Raw genomic sequence first — 25,738 nt, forward strand, 5'->3', positions numbered from 1 at the left:
ATATAGGATAGAGGCCTGGTGGACGGGTGGGGGCTGGCTGGTTTGCCCTGAAGGATGTTCCGGATCAGGGTGGGGGTCCCGCTTGGGTGCCTGGCCAGCCTGGGTGAGGGGATGATGGCTGTTTGCAGCTGGTCACACCCCCTTCAGGGTGGGGGTCCCCACTGGGGTGCCTGGCCAGTCTGGGTGAGGGGCTGAAGGCTGTTTTCAGGCTGGCGGGTGACTGAAGCTCCCAACCTCCCCTTTTTTCTTTTTTTTTTTTATTCTGGGATTTATTTACCTTCTATGGCTGTCACTGGAGCTGAGAGCCGGCTTTAGCTCTGAGGCTCGGCTCCAGCTCTGAGACCTCAGCTGCTGAAAGCGGGTATCTGGGTTTGTTTGGGTTCTATAATTGTAACACTGTTGTGGTCCTGCTCGCTCTAGCTCTGACGGCTGAAATCAGGTTTCTGGGGTTTGTTTAGTTTCTATAATTGCAACATTGTTTCTTAGAGTGCAAGCTCAGAGGCAGCTGCAGGCAGGGAACCTTGGCTTCCTCCATCACTGGAGCAAGCAAGCCTCCTGTTCGCTTCAGCTGCCTGGGTGCCGGCCGCCATCTTGGTTGGCAGTTAATTTGCATATCTCGCTGATTAGCCAATGGGAAGGGTAGCGAAGTTACGGTTAATTACCATGTTTCTCTATTATTAGATAGGATACTTGTGCTTTTTTCTTCCATTTTACTTTCCCCCAATAAAAACTCTAACTCTGGTTATCCCACTCTCTCATATTTCACATTGACAACTGAATAAGTCTGGAGAAAAGCATGTGCCTCTGCTGACTGATTCCCATTTAAACTCATGGCCACAGGTCCTTCCTGTTTATCTTTATACTCCAATGTAAGCTCCTTTCCCACTCTCCAATATGAGACTGTGTTGCAATTTGTTTCTTTGTTTGTTTTGTTTTTTAAGGAAACACTTTTGTATTTTACACATATTTTTATCTTATTTATTTATTTATTTTATTGGTTTTTTACAGAGAGGAAGAGAGAGGGATAGACAGTAAGAAACATCGATGATAAAGAAACATCGATCAGCTGCCTCCTACACATACTGGGGATGTGCCTGCAACCAAGGCACATGCCCTTGACCAGAATCAAACCTGGGACCTTTCAGTCTGCAGGCCAATGCTCTATCCACTGAGCCAAACTGGTTAGGGATGTGTTGCAATTTGTATAACTCCTCCAAGATGCATAGCACCCCCTGTGCATCCAGTTGCTCATGCCTTCTACTGTAAAAGAACGCTCATACCTGCTTTCACCTAAGCTGCTTTCATCTTTTCGTTCATTAATTTATCTCTCTGAACTTAATTTTCCCCAGTAGCATAAACGTGTTTTTTTGATTTCTTCCTTTAGCTTCACTATATTTCTCAGATCTCTTTTGGAAAGAAATGTGTGACTAAAGTTGCTGTCTCTATTTTCTCTCCATTTCTTTCTTTCCTCAGTCCACTCCAATTGGCCTTTATTATCCTGTTCCTTGGAAACTGTGCTATAATAGACCAACAACAACCTATGTCCTCTCAAATTTAATGTTCACTTGATTGTCCTTATCTTACTAGACTTCTCATGCCACAGTCTTTTTGCAGCAAGGGTTCAGGAATCTGGAGAAGGGGCTGTGACATAAATAGATAGAGACTAGACAAGAAATATAAATTTGGAAGGCATGTTGGGTGAACCAGAGGGAAACCAGCTTTCTAGTGGAGTGGCTCCCAAATGTCTGGACCCATGGCTTTTTTTTTTTTTTTAATATATATTTTATTGATTTTTTACAGAGAGGAGGGGAGAGAGATAGAGAGTTAGAAACATCAATGAGAGAGAAACATCGATTAGCTGCCTCCTGCACATCTCCTACCGGGGATGTGCCCGCAACCCAGGTACATGCCCTTGACCGGAATTGAACCTGGGACCTTTCAGTCCGCAGGCCAACGCTCTATCCACTGAGCCAAACCGGTTTCGGCCGGACCCATGGCTTTTTATGCACACATTTTGCCTTCTAGCAAAGCAGACACTCATATCAAAGGTAAGGTTTTGTAAACAATAAAAAATTATCAGGTTAGGGGAATTGCCCTCAGCTGTTTGGCAGCAGGTAATAATATGCAGATTTTCAGCCATGCTGAAGATGTCCATCAGCCTTCTAATGAACTTCTCACATTTATTGTGCTAACTACTGTTCTTAGCCTCCAGCATTCTCATAAGCATTTTACCCAGTTGACCACTTCTCTTTACAGAAACACTTTCTTCTCTTGATCGTCCTCCTCCTCACTGGCCATTTCTCCTTCTCTGATCCCCCTCTCTGCTCAGGCTTCAGTTTGTTCCTAGAAAACAAAACATCGTTCCCGTATTAGGTTCTCAGCTTGGACCGCCCCTTCTCTCCATCTTCCCAGGACAATCCCCTTTCTGTCAAATAACTTACCTAAATATATTTTCTGACAACTCAAGTCTTTCAGAAACGCCAACTCACATCACCTCGTTTTGTCTTTACTATAGGTCTTAATTATAGTTATTTGTTTATTGATCGGCCTGACACATTGAGAATATAAATTCTATGCAAGTAGGGAACTTGCCTGTTTTGTTCTAAGTTGTAGGTCATTAAAAAAATTTCTTGTGTAAATTATAAAATTAACATTGATTTACACAATGACAACTATTAATTAACTAACAACACTAATGTCATTAAAGTGCTATGTTCATTGAAACATTTGATGCCATGTGGATGGTAATTTCTCCACTCATCCATAAAATAATTCAATAAAGTTTTAGAAACTACTATATTGACCTCAATTTCTGTTTTCAAATTCTAACCTAGGAACTGTGACACTAATGCTTTATAAGTCAAGACCCACTCAAAAAAAGAAAAGCCCTTTCAAAGACAGTAACAGTAGTTAATTTTAAAAGCAGGGCTTTTAATTATATCATAGACAAATATGCAAAAAGAATGATTTTATATACCTCAGGTTAAAATTTAAATGTTAAGAATTAAATTTAAATATAGCTAAGATTTATTTAAATACAATTGTAGATTGTTTCCAATGGCATTGTTTAGTGCAAAGAGAAAAATATTTTTTTCATAAATTATGCTAATGCTTTCTTTCATTTATAACTATGATTAATTATTTCCTTTAACTCTGGACACTGAGGTGGAAAATAAATCCTGGAAAGGGAAATCTAGAAAACTTGGGTAAGTTTTTAATTTAGTTATTTTTCAACCAAAGTATAAATCAACTAAAAAATCATTAGTTATACAATTATGAAATTTAGAGCAATTTTTTATGATAACCTAAATACTAAAATGCCTTTGTAAAAAATCAGCTTCTATAAGGAATTTGCTTAATAAATATAACACCAGATGCTGCCAAATCACTCTCTTAATATGTGCAATCAATGTGTATTTCTCAATATCTTCTCATTCTCATGCCAAAGAATTGCTGATTATCGGATTATTTTTTTACACTACCAAACAGGATGAATGATATTCTGTCCTAAAGAACAAAGACTGTGCTTTCCTGGCCAATATGGATGATGACTCATGCTGGTTTCCTAAAATGGCAAATCCCAATTTAAAAGAAAAACACATTTTAAAGGATTTTTTTTCTCAAAATATTTCTATTATGAAAAATATTCTGAGCTATTACTTGTCTAGGGATGTTAATTACATTAGTGCATTATTCCCATAATGAAATAAGATAAATACAATCTTTTCAAGCAAGATGTTAACTTAAGAATCCACATTGTGAATTTGCTACCTAAAATTGGTCACTTTTGTAAAAGAATAAGACATTGTTGAGGACAAGCTACTGAAATAAAGAGCTAGATAATTTATAATCATGTTATCATTAATCTTTGGTTTTCAAAAATATTATTTGAGTTTTTAACTTACTGGATATAATATTAAACTATATATTTTCTAACTCAAATGAAATGTTAAAGTAATGATAAAATATGATAGTAAATGGGAGTAAGTAGATGTGACTTTTGTACAAGAAAAAAATTGTTCCCAGTACTAAAAATTTTTAGTATGTATTACTAAAGACTATGAGAAATAAATTAAGTGAAATTGGGCTCTTAAACATTGGTTTTTCTTCTCTAATACTTTAACCAAAAAAAGACTTTCCTATTCGTAGAGTGATCTTTGCAAAATGTCTTAAAGAGTTCACATTATTGGTCAATATTTATTTTTTTGTTTTATGCAGTTTATTGGAAACAAATAAAACACTATACTTATTTGCGTTATTCTTGAATGTTGAGCTATGATACTTTTATACCTAGGCTAAATATTATTTTGACATATTAAAATAGATGCTACACTCTCCCTTTATAGTCATTCTGTTATTTAATTTTTTTTCCAAGTCATTAGTCCTCCATTTCATTCCTTTTTATCATGGCTTTAAATATTCATGAGACTATATGACTTCCCTTCTGAACACTAATAAACCACTCCTTGAAGCTGCTTCAACTACAACTGTACAGCCAGAAGGTCATAATAAAAATGATGGAGGTAACAGTCACCATCATCATCACCATACTAATCTCCTGGTCACAATCACAACTTCCTCAGACCTCGACATATTCTCAATTACTTATAATGGTTAATGAACTAAAATATCCAAGAAAGAAAGTGTTTTGCTCAGAGATCGTAAAGCATTTTATAAATTTAACTTTTATATTACATACCAGAGGCCCAGTGCATGAATTCATGCATGGGTGGGGTCCGGCTGGCCCAGCCCTGATCGGCAGATTGGGGCTGGGCCTGTCAGGAGGAGGAGACAGCAGAAAGTTGGCGGGCTGGCCTGCCCTAATTGGGGCTGATAAAAGCCGGGCCAGCTGGGGGGAGGGGCCGAGGGCAATTGGCTAATGGGCCCTGCCCCTGATTGGGATGGGGGGCCAATTGGAGGCAGGGCCAGCCATGGGAAGGGGCTGTGGGTTGTGGGCTGTCCAACCCAGCCCCCAAATGGGTGGGGAGGGCCAATCAGGGGTCAGCAGCCTGAGGGAGGGGCCATGGGTGGTTGGACAGCCAGCCTTGAACCTGATTGGAGTGGGGAGGCTGATCAGAGGTGGGGCCGGGCATGGGGAGGGGCTGCAGGAGGTTGCCTGCCCAACCCTGCCCCTATTGGGGGGGGGGGGCAATCAGGGGCAGGGCCAGCTATGGGGAGGTGGGGGGCCATTGGGGGTGGAGTTGCCTAGGGGGAGGGGCTGTAGGAAGTTGGCCAGCCAGTCCCAACCCCTATTGGGGTTGAGAGGGTGATTAGAGGTGGGGCAAGCCGTGGGGAGGAGCTGAGGGCCATCAGGGTGGTGTGGGCCAGTTGGGGGCAGGATCAGCCAGGGGGAAGGGCTGCGGGGGGGGGGGGAGGGGAAGGTTGGCCAGCAGCCCCACCATCAATCGGGGTGGGAGAGGCCAATCAGGGGTAGGGCTGGCGGGGGGGAGGGGCTGTGGGCGGTTGGCTGGCTGGCCCCACCCCTCGTCAGGCTGGTTTGCTGGTTGCAGTGGGCATCATAACAATCATTGTTATGGTCATTACAGCATTCAGATTACTGGCTTTTTATATATATAGACCAGAGGCCCAGTGCATGAATTCGTGCGCCAGTGGGGTCCCTCTGCCTGGCCTGTGGGATCAGGCCAAAATCAGCTCTCCGACATCCTCCGAGGGGTCCTGGATTTAGAGAGGGCACAGGCCAGACCGAGGGACCCCACCAGTGCACACTCAGGGCCAGGGAGGGACATGAGAGGTTGGCCAGCTGGAGAGGACTGTGGGAGGGCTCCAGGGCATGTCTGGCCCATCTTGCTCAGTCCCAATCGGCTGGACCCAGCAGCAAGCTAACCTACCAGTCAGAGTGTCTGCCCCCCGGTGGTCAGTGCACGTCATAGTGACTGGCCAACTGGTCAACTGTCTGCTCCCTGGTGGTTAGTGCATGCATGTCATAGCAACTGGTCAACTGTCTGCCCCCTGGTGGTCAGAGTACGTCATAGCAAGCAGTTAAGTGGCCTTAGCATATCATCAGCATATTACACTCTGATTGGTTGAATGGCTGACTGGATGACCGGACACTTAGCATATTAGGTTTTTATTATATAGGATGATAATCACAAGAGATAACTACAAAAAGATACAAAGAAAAAGGTTAAGCGTGTTATACACTATTTAATTTTATTTCTTTTGATAATTAATATACACTTATTTTATTTTTAAAATATTTTTATTGAATTTATTTGGATTACATTGGTTAATAAAAGTATGTAGGTTCCAAGTGTACAATTCTATAATACATCATCTGTATACCACATTGTGTGCTCACCAACCAAAGCCAGTCCTCTTCCATTGCCATTTATCCCCCCTTCCCACCTTTCTACCTTTCAGCATCCCCCTTTCCCTACTGATGTTTGTGTCTATGAGGTTTTTTGTTTTTTTGTGTTTTTTTCTTTAATCCCCTCACCTATTTCATCCAGACTCCTGCCCCTCTCCCCTCTGGCAGCTGTCAATCCATTCTCTGTACCTATGAGTCTGTTTCTATTTTGTTTGTTTCTTTATTTTGTTCATTAGATTCCACATATAAGTGAAATCATATGATATTAGTCTTTCTGTGACTGGCTTATTTCACTTGGCATAATATCCTCTAGATCCATCTATGCTGTTGCAAAAGTTAATATTTTTTTCCTTTACATGGTTGAGTAGTATTCCATTGTATAAATGTATCGAGCTTTATTATCTACTCATCTACTCATGGGCACTTGGGCTGCTTCCAAATCTTGACTGTTGAGATAGTGCTGCAATGAACTTAGGGTACATATACTATTAATTTTGAATAATTGATAGAGCATGAACCAAGAACCAAGGGAGAATTAAAGACTATGGAAAGGAAAGCTACAGAAACTTAAGCATTTACAAGTCTGGTTCCCCTGAAATGTCTGTAGGAAGAATATCAAAGAAGAAAAATGTCAGAATAAATATTTTTCATTGCCCTTGAAAATTATACCAGTAAATGAGAGGCTGGCAACAATAGTCTTATACTTGGGAGATTTACAGAAGTCTTCTGAACAGCTATTGGGATTCCAGGAAACTCTAGATGACCTGGTGCAATTTGAAAGGCCAAAGAAGGTGCCATACTGCAAAAAAATAAAACCAAAATAACCAAAACTAAACAAATAACCTCCACCACTAATAGACTAATCACAGCACCTAAGATTCCTTCACTAGAAATGCAACACTTTCCTTTGTAAAGTCTTTTAAATCTATACTTGAGGCTCCCCAAATAACAGTTAGTGAAACCACCTGCAGCAGAATGCCCTGGAAACCCTGCTTGTACATGATGCCTGAGTCTTACTTGTTTTCTTTTTTACTTTTCTTTCTTTTCTGTCATCTGAGGATATACATTTCATTGATTTTAGAGAGAGAAGAAGGGAGAGAGAGAGAGAGAGAGAGAGAGAGAGAGAGAGAGAGAGAGAGAGAGAGAGAGATGAGAAAGGAACATTGATTGGTTGCCTCCTGTACACACCCTAACTGGGGATTGAACCCACAACCTAGGTATGTGCCCAAACCAAGAATCGAATCCACAACTTTTTGGTATATGAGATGATACTCCAACCAACTGAGCTTCCCTGCCAGGGCCTGGGTATTATTTTAAGGGTTTCTGAAGCTGGGCATGAGAGATCTTTTGTTAAGACTTACCAGTTTGTTTGATGTGCAGCCAGGTTAGGGAACCACTGTTATCTGCAATTAAAAAGCCAACACACTAAAGATTAAGCAATTCATAATTCAAGTTATATAACTTGTACTGTAGAAAAATTAGTTAATGTGAAAGTGAGCTGCTCATTGGTGAAGACTCCAGAAGACCAAAATAGGGAAAGAGAAACACAACAGGTAAGTAATGGCCCCAATACCAAAATCAAGGCATTGCCTTATGTTAATAAATCCATCAATTTAATGTAGCTCAGTGCTTTGGAAACTCATATGTGCCTGTGTTGTTCTAAGTAATTTACATATTAACTTATTTAATCTTCCTAACAAACTCCATGATGCAGATACTATTATTTCCCGCCTTTTACAGATGAGGAAACTAAAACTAAAGTGAAGATATGAAATCACCTGATCACAAAGCTATTGAGGGACTGAGCTCCATAGTTCCTGCTCCTAGCTGTATCCTGCTACCTTACAGCCTTGTTAGATGGCAGAGCAGACACTGAGAAATTAAAGACAAGTGGCCTTTATGAATTTATAAAATAACTACAGGCCCAGTGCACGACATTCATGCACTTGAGGGGATGGGGGGCGTCCCTCAGCCAAGCCTATGCCCTCTCGCAGTCTGGGACCCCTCAGGGGATGTCCGACTGCTGGTTTAGGCTCGCTCCCCACAGTCAGACATCCCCCGAGGGGTCCTTAGCACTGCTGCTGCAGAGGAGGGAGAGGCTCCTGCCACCTGCTGCTGCGCTTGCCAACCATGAGCTCGGCTTCTGGCTGAGTGGCGCTCTCCCTATGGGAGCACACTGACCACCAGGGGGCAGCTCCTGCATTGAGCGTTTGTCCCCTGGTGGTCAGTATCTGTCATAGCGACCAGTCATTCCGCTGTTTGGTTGATTTGCATATTAGGATTTTATTATATAGGATGATCAACTATTGAGAAATCAGATTCCTGCCACCCATGCTTTAGGAAGAAAGAGTGAGAGCAGGGTCTTGCTCAAACAAATCCTGGTTGACATCCTAGCCTCCTTGCTGCTGCTCCCCATCTTTGCAAGAACAAATTGTTTAGCTTTCCAAATTCTTCCCCTTGTTTTTTTGCTTTTTTTATTTTCAGAAAAAAATATATATACATTAAATTTAGAGTGGAGTCAGTTTTATTTCATTTTGAAATAGAATGTAACTGGATGTTGGCTGTGATGATTGGTTCTCACTTTGGAAAAGCTAGTGTCATAGGAAAAGATTGAACCCTCAGAGGAATCAATGTAGTCATTATTTTTCATTGTTGTTGTTAATCCTCACCTGAGGATATTTTCCTATTGATTTTTATTTTTATTTTTATTTTTATTATTTAGAGAGAGTGGAAAGGATGGGGAGAGACAGCGAGAAACACATCGATTGGTTGCCTCCCACAGGACCAGGGCCCAGCTTTAAAATGTCCACAGCTGTTTGAAATTGTACTTTGTATATTTACCTCTTTGTTTTGCATGTTACTCCTTCTGCTCATGGATTTAATGAAATAATTTACAAGAAGAATTTATAACAAAATAGTTGTTTTAGTTTTATAATATCTGTCTTCAATGTTTTAAAAGGGTGATTTTTTCTGAGTTTCTCATATTTCCTTAAATAGATTCTATTCACTTAAATAATTCAGCAAATTCTATTTAATTGGGATCCTAATAAATGGCATGACCTCTTAATTAGGAACTTAGATAAAAAGACTTGGTTAAATGCTTTTCAAACTTTACATTATTGTTCCAGTAAAATAACTTACTAGTTTAAGTAAACAGGAAGAAAAAAAACAACAAAAAACTAGTTACTAAAGTTCTAAAAGCTGTTTATCATAGTACTGAATGAATGCTGCTCATCTAGAACTCGGGGGGTTTGTCCTAGTCTAATGGCCATTAAAGTTGTAGTACCTGAGAATTATTTTAATATTTCCTAATTATTTAATGCCTGATAATTGGGACGTGTTTACTGTATCTTCAAAGGAGAAAAGGAAACTTTCTGATTTTCAGTGATATTGAGCTATTGCTATATCTATGATAGTTATGAAAAGGATTATTAAAGTGTGTAAAAATGCTGAAAGGACTTATGTGTCGCTTTGCTAACACTATGGGGCAGAAATTATTTTTTTTCTAATTTTCCAGTTAAGAGGTCTGAGGCCTGAGTGGATAAATAACCTCCTGGTGACAGAGCCAGTGATGTGCAAAGCCAGGATTCCATATCATGCATTCTCATTCCTGATCCGACCCACCTACTTAGTCACTGTGCTATGGCATCTCCCTCTTTATAGGAAGGGGTGTGTATAGTGTGGCCTTAGATGTATTAAGTGGAGTTCTTGACATGGGTACATTTGACTTAGAGGTGAAACCGGTGTTTCTTGCAGGCAATCTGATTGTCTCTTGGAATATAGCTTTTTTAGTATTTACTAATAATTTATTTTATTCTCTTTTAGGTCCATATCATGAGTAGAGTGGTACATTTTGAATTTGATCACTGATTTATAAACTTTGAGGCAACAGTCAAACTTTTCCCATTTCTCATCCTATTCCCATGTGGGATGGAATCTGTGTGCCATTTAAACGAACTTTAACTGATATGATAAAAGGATCATGGTTCTTGGAGTCAATAGGTCTGATTTTTAGTCCTGGGTTCTGTCAACTACCAGCTTTAACATGATAAATGAGTTTGGGTTGGGTTTTTTTTTTCCTTCTTTCTTTCCTTGCTTGTAAGAGAAATAAGTTTTCTAGTTCATGGGAATCTTGGGGAAGATTCCTTGAAATGAGACATGCAGGTAAAGTAACTAGAAAAATGTTTCACTTATAAAATACATATTGAATAAATGTTACTTCTGTTTCCTTGCCTGCCTGCCCTGCTGCTGTATTTTAAACTCTGGTTACTGATAGTTTTATATAAATGCTATAAATCTAAGGGGAGCTAAAACTGTCAGTCTAATTCATGGGAGTTGGTTATCTTCACAATAGTATTTCAGCCCCCAAATATTTTTTAAAATATATTTTATTGATTTTTTACAGAGAGGAAGGGAGAGGGATAGAGAGTTAGAAACATCGATGAGAGAGAAACATCGATCAGCTGCCTTCTGCACACCCCCTACCAGGGATGTGCCCTCAACCAAGGTACATGCTCTTGACTGGAATCGAACCTGGGACCCTTCAGTCAGCAGGCTGATGCTTTATACACTGAGCCAAACCAGTTAGGGCAGCCCCCAAATATTTTAAGCCACAGTAAAACACAAGGACACATTTGAATATTATATTGCTAATAATTCAGATCTGGTTGTGATGGCCTGTCTATATCACTTAAAACTGTATTTAAAGCTAACTTTTCCCCAATTGCTGATGATAAAATGTAGCTTCAGAACTGCCCTAACCAAACCTTTGTATACCATTCATGCTTTGTGCATATATGTTTCTAATCTAATGTCATCTTATATATGTTTAACTATATGTTGTGTTTAACATTAAAATGCCGTTTCCCCTTATTTTAAAATGTATTCAAACAATGTCATTAATTTGATAGGAATTTAATAAATTGTTACTAATCTGGATTGATATTTAATTATTCTCATTTTAAAGGTATAGAATTTAATGCAGAGTAATTCATTTTCTTGAAGTCATGAAATATTTAGTAATAGTTGTGATATTATTTGAATTTTCTAAGTAATGTTACTAGTATTTTTTATCATAGAAAATTATACTATGTAAATAAAAATATATTTTTCTCAGCTTTCCCATGTGCTTACATTTAAAGAAAGGAAGAAGAGCAGTGACTTTGTGATCCCATCTAGAGACACATTTCTCGTGGGGGCAGTGCACCAACCACAAGGAACGACATTTCATGGACAAGCTAAATTGGCATTTAAGAGCAAGGCTCTTGGCTTCAAGTCCAAGATAGCAAAGTAGGAAGAACCTGACACCAAAACTACAACTACATATAGAACAGCTATCTCTGAGAAAATCTGAAGACTAGCAGAACAGATTCCCTACGATTTCGGGTATAAAGAAAAGGCCACATTGAGGCTGGTAGAAGGGCAGAGACTAAGTCTAGTCAGGACCTATCCATGCAGTGACTTACAAGTGAGAGGGATATCACAACCGTGGAGGTTGTGTTTGAAGAGTGAGGGGTCTGACTCCTAGCCTGAGGAACCTATACAGGAAGAGGAGCCCCCATAGCATCTGGCTTTGAAAACCAACGGGGCTTACATCTGGGAGAGCGGAAGGGCTGATTCTCATGGCGATAAGGAAGTATAAGCCCTGATGAATGCTGTGCAGTACTGAGTCTGTAACACAGCTGAGGGACACTGCTCTTGGGGAAACCACCACTTTATATCAAACAGTAATCAAGCCTTCTCTTTGTCCTTGAAAGGGATATTACCTGATCGCTCAAGACTGCTTGCTGCAAACACAACCTTGAGAAATGATCCATGTAAAAAGCAGTCAGGGCCTCATATTGTTGGCATATAAGATTTATGGAGCAGCGATACATGGAGGGGTACCTCCCAACAGATGAACCATCTTAGACAGTCCAATTAGAGGGAATTATTTTTACTCTTGCCCCTGAAATTTGAACCTAGAAAAATGTCATGTTTCAGTTTCTGCTGTATTGTAATTAGAAAAGAATAGTCTGTCTGGGAATGGAGCCAACATGGAAAAAGTCAGAGATGAAAAAGTTGACTGGAAAAAAGGTCATAATGAGTTATGGATCAAGTACACCCTGAAGACAGATCTTACTCAAGGATTGTCAGTTATGTGAGCTACTGAGGTTTTCATTCATTCACAACTAAGAGAGTTCTGACTGACATGGGATTTGACATGCATCGGCTCATCAGATAGCCCTATTAAGGAGGTATTATTGTTCTGATCCTATAGATGAGCAAAATGTCCATCATGGAGATTAACTTGCCCAGTATCACACAGTGAATATTGTAGAATCATGTCTACTGATGATAAACTCCATGCTCTTATCACTTAAATTATTAGTTCTCAAATGTTAGTGTACTTTAGGAATACTAAGATTCATCTCAGACCTAAGGAATCAAAATCTCTATGGTGAAGCATATGGAATAGGCATGTTTACAGGTTCTTGGGTAATTCTGGAGCACTTCTTAAGAAAGATTTGCCTTAGAAAAAAGATGTGATTTTAAGAATAATGCTGCCTGATATCCTTATTTAAAGCCTTGTTTCTGAAAGATAACATGTGAAGCCTTGTCAGTGATGTAAACTACAAACCAAAGGAAATCCTGTTCTGAGAAGAGCTCTACTGGGAGAAGTGGCAAAAGTCAGAAAACAAGGGGTCTTGGCTGGGGAAGAAGGGTTAGGAAATTGAAACTTAAAAGGGAAAGGGAGGGAAACAGAGTCGTTCTATTTTACCAATTGTTACCCCAAAAGTTCCTTTTGCTTAAGGTGTGTGTGTGTGTGTGTGTGTGTGTGTGTGTGTGTGTGTGTGTAAGTTCAGATCCCACACAGTGTATACATAAGGAAACTCGAGAGTCCTTTAGAAAAGGCATACAGACATCCTCTTGATTTGCTAATTACAGTGGTTCATTGGACAGGAAGGAGAATGTTTAATTTAATTATTGACTTTGAATACACATTTTGCCATTGCTAATAATATTAGCTAGACTGATGAATTGTTCAGGGGTTATAGAGACAGAAAGAACACAATGAGAGCTCTTGTTCATCAATATTTGGACAGCCTTTCCCAGAATAGTCATGTGAGTCACATGGGTCATTGTACAATATTTCCTCCTTGCCTATCATGTCTTGGATTTTTTCTCCTCTTTAAATTTAAATGGAGTATTAGTTGTCTTTTGATATAGGTATTATTGTGAAAGTCAGAACAATTTCTGTACATAATATTCTACAGTGTTTCCATAACACGTCCTTCCCCAAGTGGAGTCTGATATATAGTCCACTTGGGGAAGGACATATTAATAATTTTTTGATGAAACAAATATTTTATTAAGCATATATTACATTAAAAGCATGGTTCCAAGAGTTCCAAATAATTTATTTAATCTTCACAACTCTATGAGGCCACACAAGTAGAATTTATTGCAGCCAGGATGTAAACCCAGGCAAGTAAAACTCCAAAGCCTCTGCTCCGAGCTACTGCAATGGCAGGTGTCAGTCATGGAAGCAGAATCACTGACGCAGGCAGAGTGAAAAAAGAATCAACAACTGGTCCTTGGAAAGGTAGTGGGGAGGGGAAAAGCTTTCAAAGAGAAAACAGAACATAAAAGTAGAAGAACAACTTTGACTTCAAAATAATGGGAGGAGGAAAAAGGGGGGAGTGGAGGGAGCTGGAGTACCTGAAGTCTTTATCTGTAACTGGGCATGTTGACATGAAGAGGACATGGAGGTGAACGCCACTGCAGAGAAAGGTGTTAGTTGATAGCATTCTCCACATCTCATTTCTTTTTATGCATCTTGTCCACTCAAAATTGAAGGCTGGAATCAATCTGGCGTAAAGAGATATTTATTTTTAAAGTTTTGAGCTCATTATTATTTCAAAGAATTTTGGGATCATGCCTGCAGTCCCATTCTTAAATGTGTATATACTTCCATCTTTTGGCTAATAAGATTTAATAGATGATTTGACCAAAAAAAAAAAGTTTATTATCAAAGTGGACATTTTACCAAAGGATTTCTATTTAAAATTATATCTCCTTTTTAGATGATGCTCCTCTCTACCCAGCTGTGTGACAAGCAGGTATTTTACATTTTAGTTTGAACTGGTTATTTCTGTCCACAGGCCTCCTCAACTTTGTTAACATTGCAGAAACACCTTCCTTTCCTTTATAGTTGAAATCGGAAGCCAGACTATCTAATCATCCCTAACGCAGTCATTTCATTAGGTCTCATTATAATGCCTTGTGTCCAGATATTGAACAAAATAGTAAATAATCACTAATATTGTATCTGTGCCTGCCTCCCTCTAGTCTAGGGGAACCATGTAATAATGTTAAACCTCTTTGTCTTCTTTTAAGGAACTGAAATATGTTGAATGGAAAGCAAACTATCCATCTGAACACGTAGAAGAGGTCCTTATTGGCTCAAAGTGCATGGTGGGACAAGGGATCAGCATAGACTCTGTAATACTGTATTTTTAAAGCATACACCACTGTAACAATTACTTAAAACATCTACCAATCATTTCAATTGAGTACCTAACCTCTCTGATGTGGTAATTGGAATAAAGGAGGTAATGAGCAAAATTTGCCAAGTATAACCATATTACCAAAGTGGTTTTAGAAGACAGATTATGACATCTCTATTTTTTGTTCAAAATAAATTAGAAATATATCACATTTTTTAAATGTATCATCCATAATATTCTCCAAGAGAACTCCTTGCCTTCTTTTTCAGGCCAAAACCATACATTCAGCATTTCGTACAATGGTCAGGGTTAAATTGGATGAGCTATCAAAATTTCAAACATAATCCTTTTGGGGATATTGTGTGAGAAGATGGCCTGACAGATTCTATCCTGGGAGTACAAAGGTCACCATTAAGACATAATAGTTCACAGGCACTGAATTGATACATTTTAACTTAATTGGGAAATCATGTTTCATTGTAGTCTCTCACCCTGAGGTGAGGCTCATCACCTAAGGATAGGAGAGGGCGTGTCTTCAAGTGCTAAGCAACACAAAAATTTTTGGAAATCAGCTGAAGTGGTGGGGATGGGGTTGCACAGAAATTTGCTAAATCCTTTTTTCCTACTTTAGCACATCGAAGGACAAGATTAAGTTTTTCCTCTAGTGCAAATGAGATGTGGGGTGTGTGGAATGCTTTAAATAAGAGAAGTTGACAAAGGTAAGGAGAGAGGCGAAAGACCTATGCCAGAGCTACAGAAATAGATAGCAGACAGGAGATCCCAAGGGTCACCAGTCTAGAGCTATCACAGATCCCTTCTAGTCACTGAGCCAAGAGGCTCACCACAGGGCTGCCTGCAGCAGGGTGAGGTCACTCCCGGCAGAGGCTGGGGCAGGCCACCAGGCTGCATGGGGCAGGGAAGACACAGGGCTGCAGCCCACAGGAGCTGAGGTACAGCCCTCACCACACTGAGAGGTGATCGATCACAGGCTCCAGATTTCAACAAACTGCAGCCAGGAATCACCCAGGTGTACAGAGAGCAGAGGGCAGAGAGGCAAAGCATAAGATATGTTTTTCTTCTCTTATGTTGAAATCTAATTTTTCTATTTCTTTTACCCATTGCCCCCTGTGACACCTTTAGGCAAACATTTTTTCTTTTCTTTACATTATCTTTCCCTGGGATATAAATCAGCAATTACTCAGCTCCCACAACAAAGTGTGAGGCCATAAATGTGGGCAGGCAGACAGCAATTTAATCTCCGAGAGATTGAAATATCAAGTAGTTTGGTGACAACAGAAAAGCATAGAGAGTGCAACCTAGTACAGTGCTTCTGATTCATATCACTCAAGGTTTGTTTGTTTGTTTCCCCTCTCTAAATTAATAGACTTTTCTTTAAAAATATATTTCAAGGTGTAACCTTAATCTTGGTAGAAATGTCCAAAGGTAATCTGAAATTTTTCTTCTTAAAAATCTAAGTGGAACATAAAACAAGTCAGCCAATGTGTGTGTGTGTGGGTGTGTGTGTGTGTGTGTTTAGGTAATCCGTTGAAACAGTAAAATTAAAATGGCAAAGTCAGACAATTTGAAACAACATAATACATTTGTTTATTTGGTTAATATTACAATGGTAACAGGTTAAGAGCACTAGATTTGTATCTTCTTAAGAGGTTAATGATCAAGGTTTTGATTTGTAAATTTCACTGTTCTTAACCAGTTAAAAATCTATTTTCCACAGACTGTCAAATCTCAGAGGGAAGATGGGGGTGGGTGGGCGGGAAGATAGCAACCAAAGAACTTGTATGCATAACCCTTGGACACAGACAATAGGATAGTGAAGGCTGAGGGGGGGCATAGGGGCAGGCTAGAAGGGGTCAATGGGGGGAAAAATAGGACATATGTATTACTTTCAACAATAAAGATATTTTAAAAATCTATTTTTCAAAAGAGTAATAATATATATTATTATTAAGGAACAGAATGAAACTTTCTGATTTAGAACCTAAAGCATATTTGTTAATTAGTTTAAACTAAACATAAGGGGCATTTGAACTCTTGGTTACTGCTTTCAGGAAAGCACAATGTTCTTGAAGGAAATATACAGAAACATCTTTTTCCAGAGTGATCTCAACCATTGTGTATCATGTCAATGGTAGACCCGAGAGCCCCAGACCTACCACCTCCTGATGGATCGTTGTAATGCACTCTGGCTAACTTAAGCACTCAACCAACAAACACGTATTTAGTGCCTACTATGTACAAGCCAGGATACTAAAACAATACAGGAAATACAAAGAAGTAAAATTATTGGTCCTTGTCCTGCTCAGGCTTCCAATGTAGTTTGTAAGATTAAACACAGACACAACTTACTCCATTTTCAATGTCTTTAAAAAAGAATAATGATGTGAACTGGACTGTGTGTTGGACTCACCTATGCGGAAAACTAGAGGAATCAGGGACATAACCAGGGACATCCTCAACATGGATCAAGTCTATCTGAATCAGACTTCTGAGTTCCAGGTTTGAGTGCTGCTTGCACCCCCTTATCTGAAAGTGGTTCAGCCAGCCTTACACCTGTCATTGTTAGTGGCTCTATTTGGGAGCTATTTTATGGACTCGTGACAATGGAGCAAGATAAACAAATATACATAATATGTAAATATATATTATGCATATCCAAATCACATACAAGGTGATGCTGAAAGCAAGGCGTACAGAGCTTTTCACTCTGCATGAGAGGAGGCTAACCCACATAATCATTTATTTATTATAAGACAAACAAGAGACTATATAAGGAAAGTATAAGAAAATCTCCAAACTCACTGGATACAAGCAAACATAGAAAGGCTGGAAAAGGATAATAAAAGAGGACCCAGCAAAGAGGAGAGGTTTTGAGGGAGCCTTAGACACACACACTGCACCCTCGCTCTCAGTGTCCTGGAGAAAAAGCCCTGGGCTTGGCAAACAGAGAAATGGAAAGCAGAGAAATTTTCAAACACCACAAATAAATAAATAAATATGTTAAACTGGAAAATAACTTATTAGGCACCGCTTGAAAGGGGCAACCCTCGGGGCCTGACAGGCCCCCACTCTAGCCTGCAGGTGGCGGCGACACAGCGGGGAAAGGCCAGGGCTCTGTAGGCGGCACCAGAGGTCCGGGCCCCAGGGCTCTGTCTTAGAGATAAACCAGAGCAGGAAACTGAGTCTGTCGCTGCTCTTAGATCTGCACCTCTGACGTTTGGGTGAGGGATACAACCTAGTGTAGCTGCAGCCACGCTCCCAATCGGCCCTCGGGGAAAGTCCGCCCTGCCCTCGGTGGCCTAAGGCAGACCAGCGCCCAGGAGCGCCGGTCTTTGAAACCTAAAGCCCGGCGGTAAGCGAAGCTGGAGGCGGTGGCTTCCATTACAATCCCTCTTCCCGTCCCCAACCTCGGCCCTTGTTCTCAGCTCCTTTTGGCTCCAAAGGGGGTTTGGATGGGAGCCACGCAATGCCTGGGGTTCGAAGCGCGGGACCGATTTTGCTAAGCACCTGGCTCCGCTCCGGGTGGCGTGGGAGTGGCGAAGGGGCTCGGAGGGCGACGCAGCCTCGCTGTAGAGCAGGAGAAAGGGCCCGCTGCCTGGTTCACTCTGGAGTCCGTCTCCCTTAAAGTAGGGCCGTGCAAGGGGGAGAGCGGTGGTTCCAGACCCCGCTAGGGGCACCAGGCGGAATCTGGCCAGCGCAGGGGCGCGGCTGAGGGCCAGCTGGGGACTCCCCCCTCGGGAAACCCGTGGCTAAGCTTAAACACACAGAAAGCACGGCTGGCGGCCTGAGTTGGAGACGGTAAAGAGTTCACGATCTGCACAGGCAGGACTGGGCGGAAGGAAAGATCGAAGTTACAGAGTGGGAAGCGTAGAGGGTGCAGAAGTACAGACGCCGTGTAGGAAGGCGGGAGAGTGGAGAAGGGGGCTCGCAAGCCTTCCCCGTTTACACGCAAAACGCCCGATTCCACCTCTGTCGTGCTCCTTTCCCAGGTCTCTTCAGCCGAAGACCGGAGCGCACAGTGTCCTATCCCCACTTTGCCACACCGCACCCTGCCCCCTGGGATACTTTCACCTCGCACACCCGGCTCCCCTTTGTCCTCACCCTCCCCTGCGAGGGCCCGGCTCAGAGAGTCGTGATCCGGGACGTGCAGGTGCCATTGCGGAAGACGCCCCCGGACTCCAGGTTCTCGGGCTGAAAGTCCTCCACGCTGTAGGCGCGGCTCTTGAGGGCGGTGGCGTAGTAGTCCACCGGCTCCTCCGTGGCGTTGTCCATCCAGCTGAGGCACAGGATGCGCTGGAAAGAGCGCTTGAAGTTGTCCGAGAGGAAGCCGTAGAGGATGGGGTTGGCGCAGCTGTTGGCATAGCCGAGGATGACCGACAGCTGGCTCACCGTGGCGTCGTCCTGCTCCGCGAACACATTGACCAGCTGCACCACATAGAAAGGCATCCAGCAGATGACAAACACCATCACCACCATCATCACCATCAGGGTGATCTTACGCTCGGAGCGCTTGCGCTGCTGCCAGCCGGCCTTGAGGGCGACCATGCGCATTTTGGTGATGATGAGCACGTAGCACAGGCAGATGGCCCCGACGGGCAGCAGGAAGCCCATGAGAAACGTGTACAACACGAAGCCCACCAGCCAGCGCTGGGCGGGCTCGGGCATGAGCATGTTGCAGGCCACGGTGCCGTCACTGTTGGCCGCCGTGCGTGAGAAGACCACGATGGGCAGAATGACCAGCAGCGAGAGCACCCACACCCCCAAGTTCACCACCTTGGCCACAGTGGGCCGGCGGTAGCGCGCTGCCTTGATGGGGTGCACCACGGCCACGTAGCGGTCCACGCTGAGCACGGTCAGACAGTAGATGCTGGTGAACATGTTGACCGCGTCCACACTGAGCACGAGGCGGCAGAGCAGCGCGCCGAAGGGCCAGTGGCGGAGCAGCGTGGAGGTGACCAGGAAGGGCACGCTGAGCATGAGCAGCTCGTCGGCAATGGCCAGGTTGAGGATGTAGATGTTGGTGGCCGTCTTCATCTTGGCGTAGCGCAGGATCACATAGATGACCATGGAATTCCCACACAGCCCCACCAGGCACACCACGGAGTAGATGAAGGAGATGAGGATGGCGCTGCCCTGGCCTTCGCTCAAGGTCCCGTTCTGGGACGCATTTCGCCCGGGCTCCTCCATGCCGTCCGCGGCGCCGGCCCCAGGGCCCCTGCTGCCGCTGCCTTCGCCACAGCTGCCCGGGCTGGGGCTGGGAGAGCAGGGAGAGGAGGCGGTGCCATTGGGAAACATCTCCGCGGGTGGGGGACGGTGGGGCTGCTGGGGCTGGGGAGCTCTCCTGGACCCCCGCCGCTGGCGCCCTCACTCAGCAGCCCGGCCGTCTGCCCGCAGCTCACTGCCGCCTGGCGCCGGAGGGTAGCGCACAGCGGCGGCCGGGAGCTCGGCTCCGACCCGCGCCCGCGGGACGCATGGCCCAACTGCTGCCGGCGCGCAGCCGCTTGCCGCTCCGGGCGCCTGGCCACTCGCGAGCGCGGAGAGGGGAAGCCGGGAGACTGTAGCCCCGAGCCGCACAGCCATTAACTGGCGCGCTCTGGGCTGGTGAATGATTAATAAGCACCACCAGCGCGTCAGCAGCTACGAAAGGGAAGGGGAGGGGGAGAGAAAGAGAAAGGACGGCTATATAGGAGGCTTATCACCTCTCCCCATTTTGTGTTTTTCCCAGTCCCGCGCTCGGTTCAATCCGAGTAGTTTTGTTTTTTTTCTTTGTTTTTTTCTTTTTTTCTTTTTCCCTGGGGCTGCCCTGCAGCTCCCTTTATCCATCCCTCACGGGGACCTGCGGAGTTTCTCCGCCTTTCGGGAGGGTGGGTGGGAACCAAAGGTGTAGATTCTGCCGCTTCACCCGCCCTATCCAAGGCAAAGACTGAAGCGGACCCCAGGCATAGATAGGTGTCTGGAGTTCATCTCAGTTACGCTCAGCTGCTGCCCCGCCCTAAGGGAGCCCTTACTCCACTGGGGTCCAATCGCCCGGGGACCTAAACCCCACCTCCCGCCCCGCTTGTCCAGCTCCTCCTTACTTGTCCCCGTCCTACTTACCTGGGGCGCGCCACCTCCGGACCCCGCGGAGATGCCCGTGCAAAGTGCCTGTGCAGTCTGGTGGCGCGGTGACGTGCTTCGTGAGGTTCAACTCCTTTCTTTGGGAGGGACCCAACACGGGCACCTACGCATATGCTCTTCGAGTCACGGAAATTGACCCTAAGCCGGGCGCCTTGGGAGTAGGGGCAACAATCCTGCGTTTGGGGCTTCTGCGTTACATCGCCGCAGGCAGCTCTTCGCGGTGGTCGCGGGTGTTCGAGGCCCTGGGCAAACCATTGCGAATCTCTATTAAAGCTTTTAGTGCCTGCGTCTCCCAAGGGAATATCGACCGGAAGGAGGCCGCGCGGCTGCGAGCACGGAAGGAGCCTGAGGCTCCCTCCAGAATGTGCCAGACGCACATTGGAAATCCATGTAGGTGTCCGCTGAAAGACAGACGGCTGCGCCGCTAGGAAAGGCTCCGCCCGCATCCCTGCTGTACTTTGTACCCGGAGAGTTGGCGGGCCGGCCTGGGGAGAAGAGTGCAAAGGCCTGGGTGAGCTGGGATGTCCGCTCCTCTAAACCCATGAAAGGCTTATGCAGACCAGACTTCATCATCAACTCCAGAAATGGAACGATGGCCTTGGCGTCTTTCCATTGAAATGCTAGGATTTCGGCCTTTTCTGGGGCCCCTGGACGTGAGACCCGGCTTCAATGTACATGCCTAAACCTTTAAGACACAAAAATCGATGCAGGCAAGCCTAAAGCTCGCCTACTTCAGTTAGGAATTGAATTGATCCTGGGTGCCGGTAGTTCAATTACCATGATTTCTAACCACTTTGGGGACTTCCCACCATCTCTAGTCTAGGCGCCCTTTGGCTTTCCAATCGTTTCAGTCCAAGGTAGAGCTCCCTTGTTCCCGTTCAATATCCCTTAAGTCTTTATATGACTCATGCAGGTTCCCAGGAAGGCTGACCGGCAGCAACCTAGTGCTGGGCCTCTTTCAGCTTTAGCTTTGTCTAGGTTTCTTGTTCCTCCTCCCCTCAGCTAGAGAGCACCCACTGAGCTGAGTCTCAGCCTTCCTTCCCAACTGTACAGTGTTCACTAAGAAGAGGCAAACAAGCAGAAGGAAACTCCTCGGGCTATTTGTACCTTTGTACCACAGTCCAGATTGCAGAAATGGGTGCAGAAATGGGGGGGGGGGTACAATTCCTATGGCCCCTTGCTTTATTGGGGTAATCATTTGCATATGTGTTTTAGTTCTCAAAACTAAGTGCTCCAGCAAGGAAAAGAATAGCTTTTGTAGTGTATTGGTTATAACAATAAATGATAAAACAAATGATGACAGACTGTCATAGGAATATGCGCTATGGACACTGAATTATTGAGAAATGTGCTAGGAAAGAATTTGATATTTCTTATGGCTCAACCTATTTAACTCAGTGCTTTATCTAAACAAATTACTTTATCTAAAATGGAATATGGAATTGGTGGTTAGTTGTATGTTATTTTAAAAAATACAGCACATATGAAGAATAAAAATGAATGTTCATCAGGTTTTAAAAGTGGCTTTTCCCCCCATAAAAGCTTTTATACTAGCCAACCCTTATAATGTTTTAGATGCCTCTTTGGCAATCACTGACTAGAGACACCTGGCTATTCCTCAGGGGGCTGATATTTCAACAGTCATCATTTAGACCCTGAGTGTTAATCATGGTTGCTCTAGAGCAGTGGTGCTCAACCTTGGCTACACATTAGAATCACCTGGGAATCTTTTTAAAATCCTGATTTCTCCCCACCTGGGAATCTTTTCAAAATCCTGATTTCTAGAAATCAGGATTTTGAAAAGATTCCCAGGTGATTCTAATGTGCAGCCAAGGTTGAGAACCACTGCTCTAGGGCAGTGGTCCACAAACTGAGGTCCCTTGAATGTGGTTCTTCCACAAAATATCATGTGCAGGCGCGCACATACAGTGCGATTGAAACTTCGTGGCCACACTCAAGGGGCCAAAGAGCCGCATGTGGCTTGCAAGCGACAGTTTGCGGACCACTGCTCTAGGGCAGTGGTCGGCAAACTCATTGGTCAACAGAGCCAAATATCAACAGTACAACGACTGAAATTTCTTTTGAGAGCCAAATTTTTTAAACTTAAACTATGTAGGCAGGTACATTATTATTAACTTAATTAGGGTACTCCTAAGGCTTAGGAAGAGCCACACTCAAGGGGCCAAAGAGCCGCATGTGGCTCGCGAGCCGCAGTTTGCCGACCACAGCTCTAGGGGAGGTGGATGATGGTAGCAGGTAAAACAGCTCTGTTGTTCAGAATTTCCTATGTTCACTTTGCAGCTTATCTTAGGGAAAGCTCTCAATTTAGTGGTAGCCTCATATATAAAAGAAGAAAACTTAAGAGCTGACATGAACATGCTTTTTTTGTTTCTGAAGTGGTTTCTATGGTGAATTAGTATCCATACAATGTGTTGACAATGAGATATCACTTTACATCCACTAGGGTGGCTATAATATATATTTTCAAGAAAATAACAAATGTTGTCAAGCATGTGGAGAAATTGGAACCCTTCTATGTTGCTGGTGGGAATAAAAAAATGATGCAGCAGCTTTAGAATGTTTGATGAATCCTCGAGAAATTAAACATAAAATTGCCATATGACCCAGCAATTCCACTTATAGTATTTACAAGCCCCCCCCCCCCGCCAAATGAAAACAAATGTTTGAACAAAAACTTGCACTTGAATGTTCATAGCAGCACTACTTATAATAGTCAAAGAGGCCAAATATCCATCATCCAATGAATGGATCAGTAAAAGGGAATGAAGTACTGATACATGCTACAACATAGATGAACCTTGAAAACATTTGCAAAGTGAAAGATGCCAGGACATATGTATTGCATGATTCCACTTATGTTAAATGTCCAGAATAGGCATATCCCTAGAGACAAAGCAGCTCAGCAGGGTTGAGGGGGAGCGGGAATGAGAATTACTGCCTAATGGAGATAGGATTTCTTTTGGAGCCCAGTTAAGGAATCTGCCTTCCCCTTAAACCTCAATTTGATGTAAACCTTTCCTGATGAAACAGGAACACTAACATAGGCATAGGAGTGCTGTATGTGGAAGGAAAATGGCCTATAAGAAGTCAGGACTCCACATCTTCTTGTCTTGTTTAAAAACTTAAAAAAAAAGTATGTATCTAAAGTAGCTAAAGTCTTGAAAAGCGTAGCATAAGCTTGTTTTTTCCGTGATAGTTACTAGTCCTCCAGTCCTCCTTCCATAGTTAGCATCTTTCCTATGCCTCTGTGATAGGAACATTTTGAGATATGAGAGAGGAAAGAATATGGCTTTCAAGAGGGGAGAATGAAAAGTCCTAAATTAGGCCCTAATCAGTTTGGCTCAGTGGCTAGAGCGTTGGCCTGCGGACTGAAGGGTCCTAGTTTCAATTCTGGTCAAGGGCATGCACCTTGGTTGTGGGCACATCCCCAGTAGGGGGTGTGCAGGAGGCAGCTGGTCGATGTTTCTCTCTCATTGATATTTCTAACTCTCTATCCTTCTCCCTTCCTCTCTGTAAAAAATCAATAAAATATATTTTTTTAAAAAAAGAAAGAAAAGTCCTAAATTAGGAAGGTGCAGATTATTTTCTTCCCCCTTCTCAAATCTCTCCTACAAGCTACACTCTTCTGTGCTATCATGTACCAGGTGTACACTCTGATTACTGTAGTTACCACACTGTGTTGTGATTTTGTGTGTGTGCTATCTGCCCACCCACTTCTAAATCTGTAAGTTGGTTGAAAACGGGGGCTACATTTTTTTTTTATCATTATATCCCCAGGACCCAGCATAGCACCTGAAAAATTGCCCAACACCTCTGTTTTATGTTTCCAAGGCATTCCATAAACAGTACCTTCTTTTTTATAATCCCTAAAAGGTAGATGCAAAGAAATAAACTTTGGGCCTTTTGCAAGAAAATCTTTTAATATCTGTGTAATATCATCATCTATAATAAAATCTTATGCATTTAAATCATTCTGAATAATTTCAATTTGCATGTCCTATACCAACAATTTTCATGCTGATGACTCATTCATTGATCATTCTTGGTCTTTAATTTATTGACTGAGAAAGGACTTTGGGAAATGGGTAGTACATGCTTTAGTAGCTAATGATGGCTTTTTAATAGTATCATGCAGTGTGAAAGCCATTATACATGGAAGATTGTTTCTTTTTCATTGCAGTCCTGAGACTCAGTTGGTTTGGTGGAATAGTAATTATCGGGAGCTCAAACTCCACATCTTGAATCATTATTAATGTGGTTTTTCCAACTGGAGCCTATGTTGATCCTTGAATGAGCTCCTCTAATCCATGTTAGTGGTAACAGACTGCCACCAAGGATTAAAGGGAGCAGTTCCTGGAACATAGTCTGCATGGCATCATCAGAGTTGTGTTTACAAACACCTGTCTGGACAGATGGGATATAGGGGGTAAGTGCACTCAGAAATATGGTCCATAGCAGAGGTATGTGTCACTTAAGGACCATCTGCCACTAAGTAGTTAACATGATGATATATATATATAAAAGCCTAAGTGACCATTATGACCGAATGACTGGTTGACCAGTCACTATGACATGCATTGACCACAACGGGAGATGCTCAGCACAGGAACTGCCCCCTGGTGGTCAGTGTGCTCCCACAACAACTTCCCATGGCCAGCCAACCCCCGCCTCCCCGTCCCCCGGTCCCTTTCCCCAGCCGGCAAACCTCCCGCAGTCCCTCCCCATTCTTCTCCCACCCCACCCTGTCTAGCAGGCCCTGTCTGGC

At 43.1% G+C, this 25,738-nt stretch overlaps 1 protein-coding gene across 2 annotated transcripts; it reads right to left on the bottom strand.

Moving 5' to 3' along the window:
- Positions 1-1,927: 1,927 nt before the first annotated feature.
- On the bottom strand, positions 1,928-21,070 carry SSTR1 (somatostatin receptor 1). 2 transcript variants are annotated; one of them, XR_004974438.1, is made up of 4 exons: positions 20,932-21,067; positions 14,030-14,179; positions 7,690-7,731; positions 1,928-2,343 (listed from the first exon to the last, which is right to left on the bottom strand). XR_004974438.1 is itself a non-coding variant. In XM_036352833.1 (2 exons), exon 2 carries the CDS (start codon positions 20,128-20,130, stop codon positions 18,958-18,960), a length of 1,173 nt encoding a protein of 390 aa, XP_036208726.1. In that variant the 5' UTR covers positions 20,131-20,472; positions 20,932-21,070; the 3' UTR covers positions 16,690-18,957. The 2 variants fall into 2 exon arrangements, 1 of the variants encoding a protein (XP_036208726.1); XM_036352833.1 differs by lacking the exons at positions 1,928-2,343; positions 7,690-7,731; positions 14,030-14,179 and adding an exon at positions 16,690-20,472 and having other exon boundaries at positions 20,932-21,070.
- Between the last annotated feature and the right edge of the window lie 4,668 nt (positions 21,071-25,738).

Source organism: Myotis myotis, unplaced genomic scaffold, assembly GCF_014108235.1.
Source record: "Myotis myotis isolate mMyoMyo1 unplaced genomic scaffold, mMyoMyo1.p scaffold_m19_p_1, whole genome shotgun sequence".
NCBI lineage: Eukaryota > Metazoa > Chordata > Mammalia > Chiroptera > Vespertilionidae > Myotis > Myotis myotis.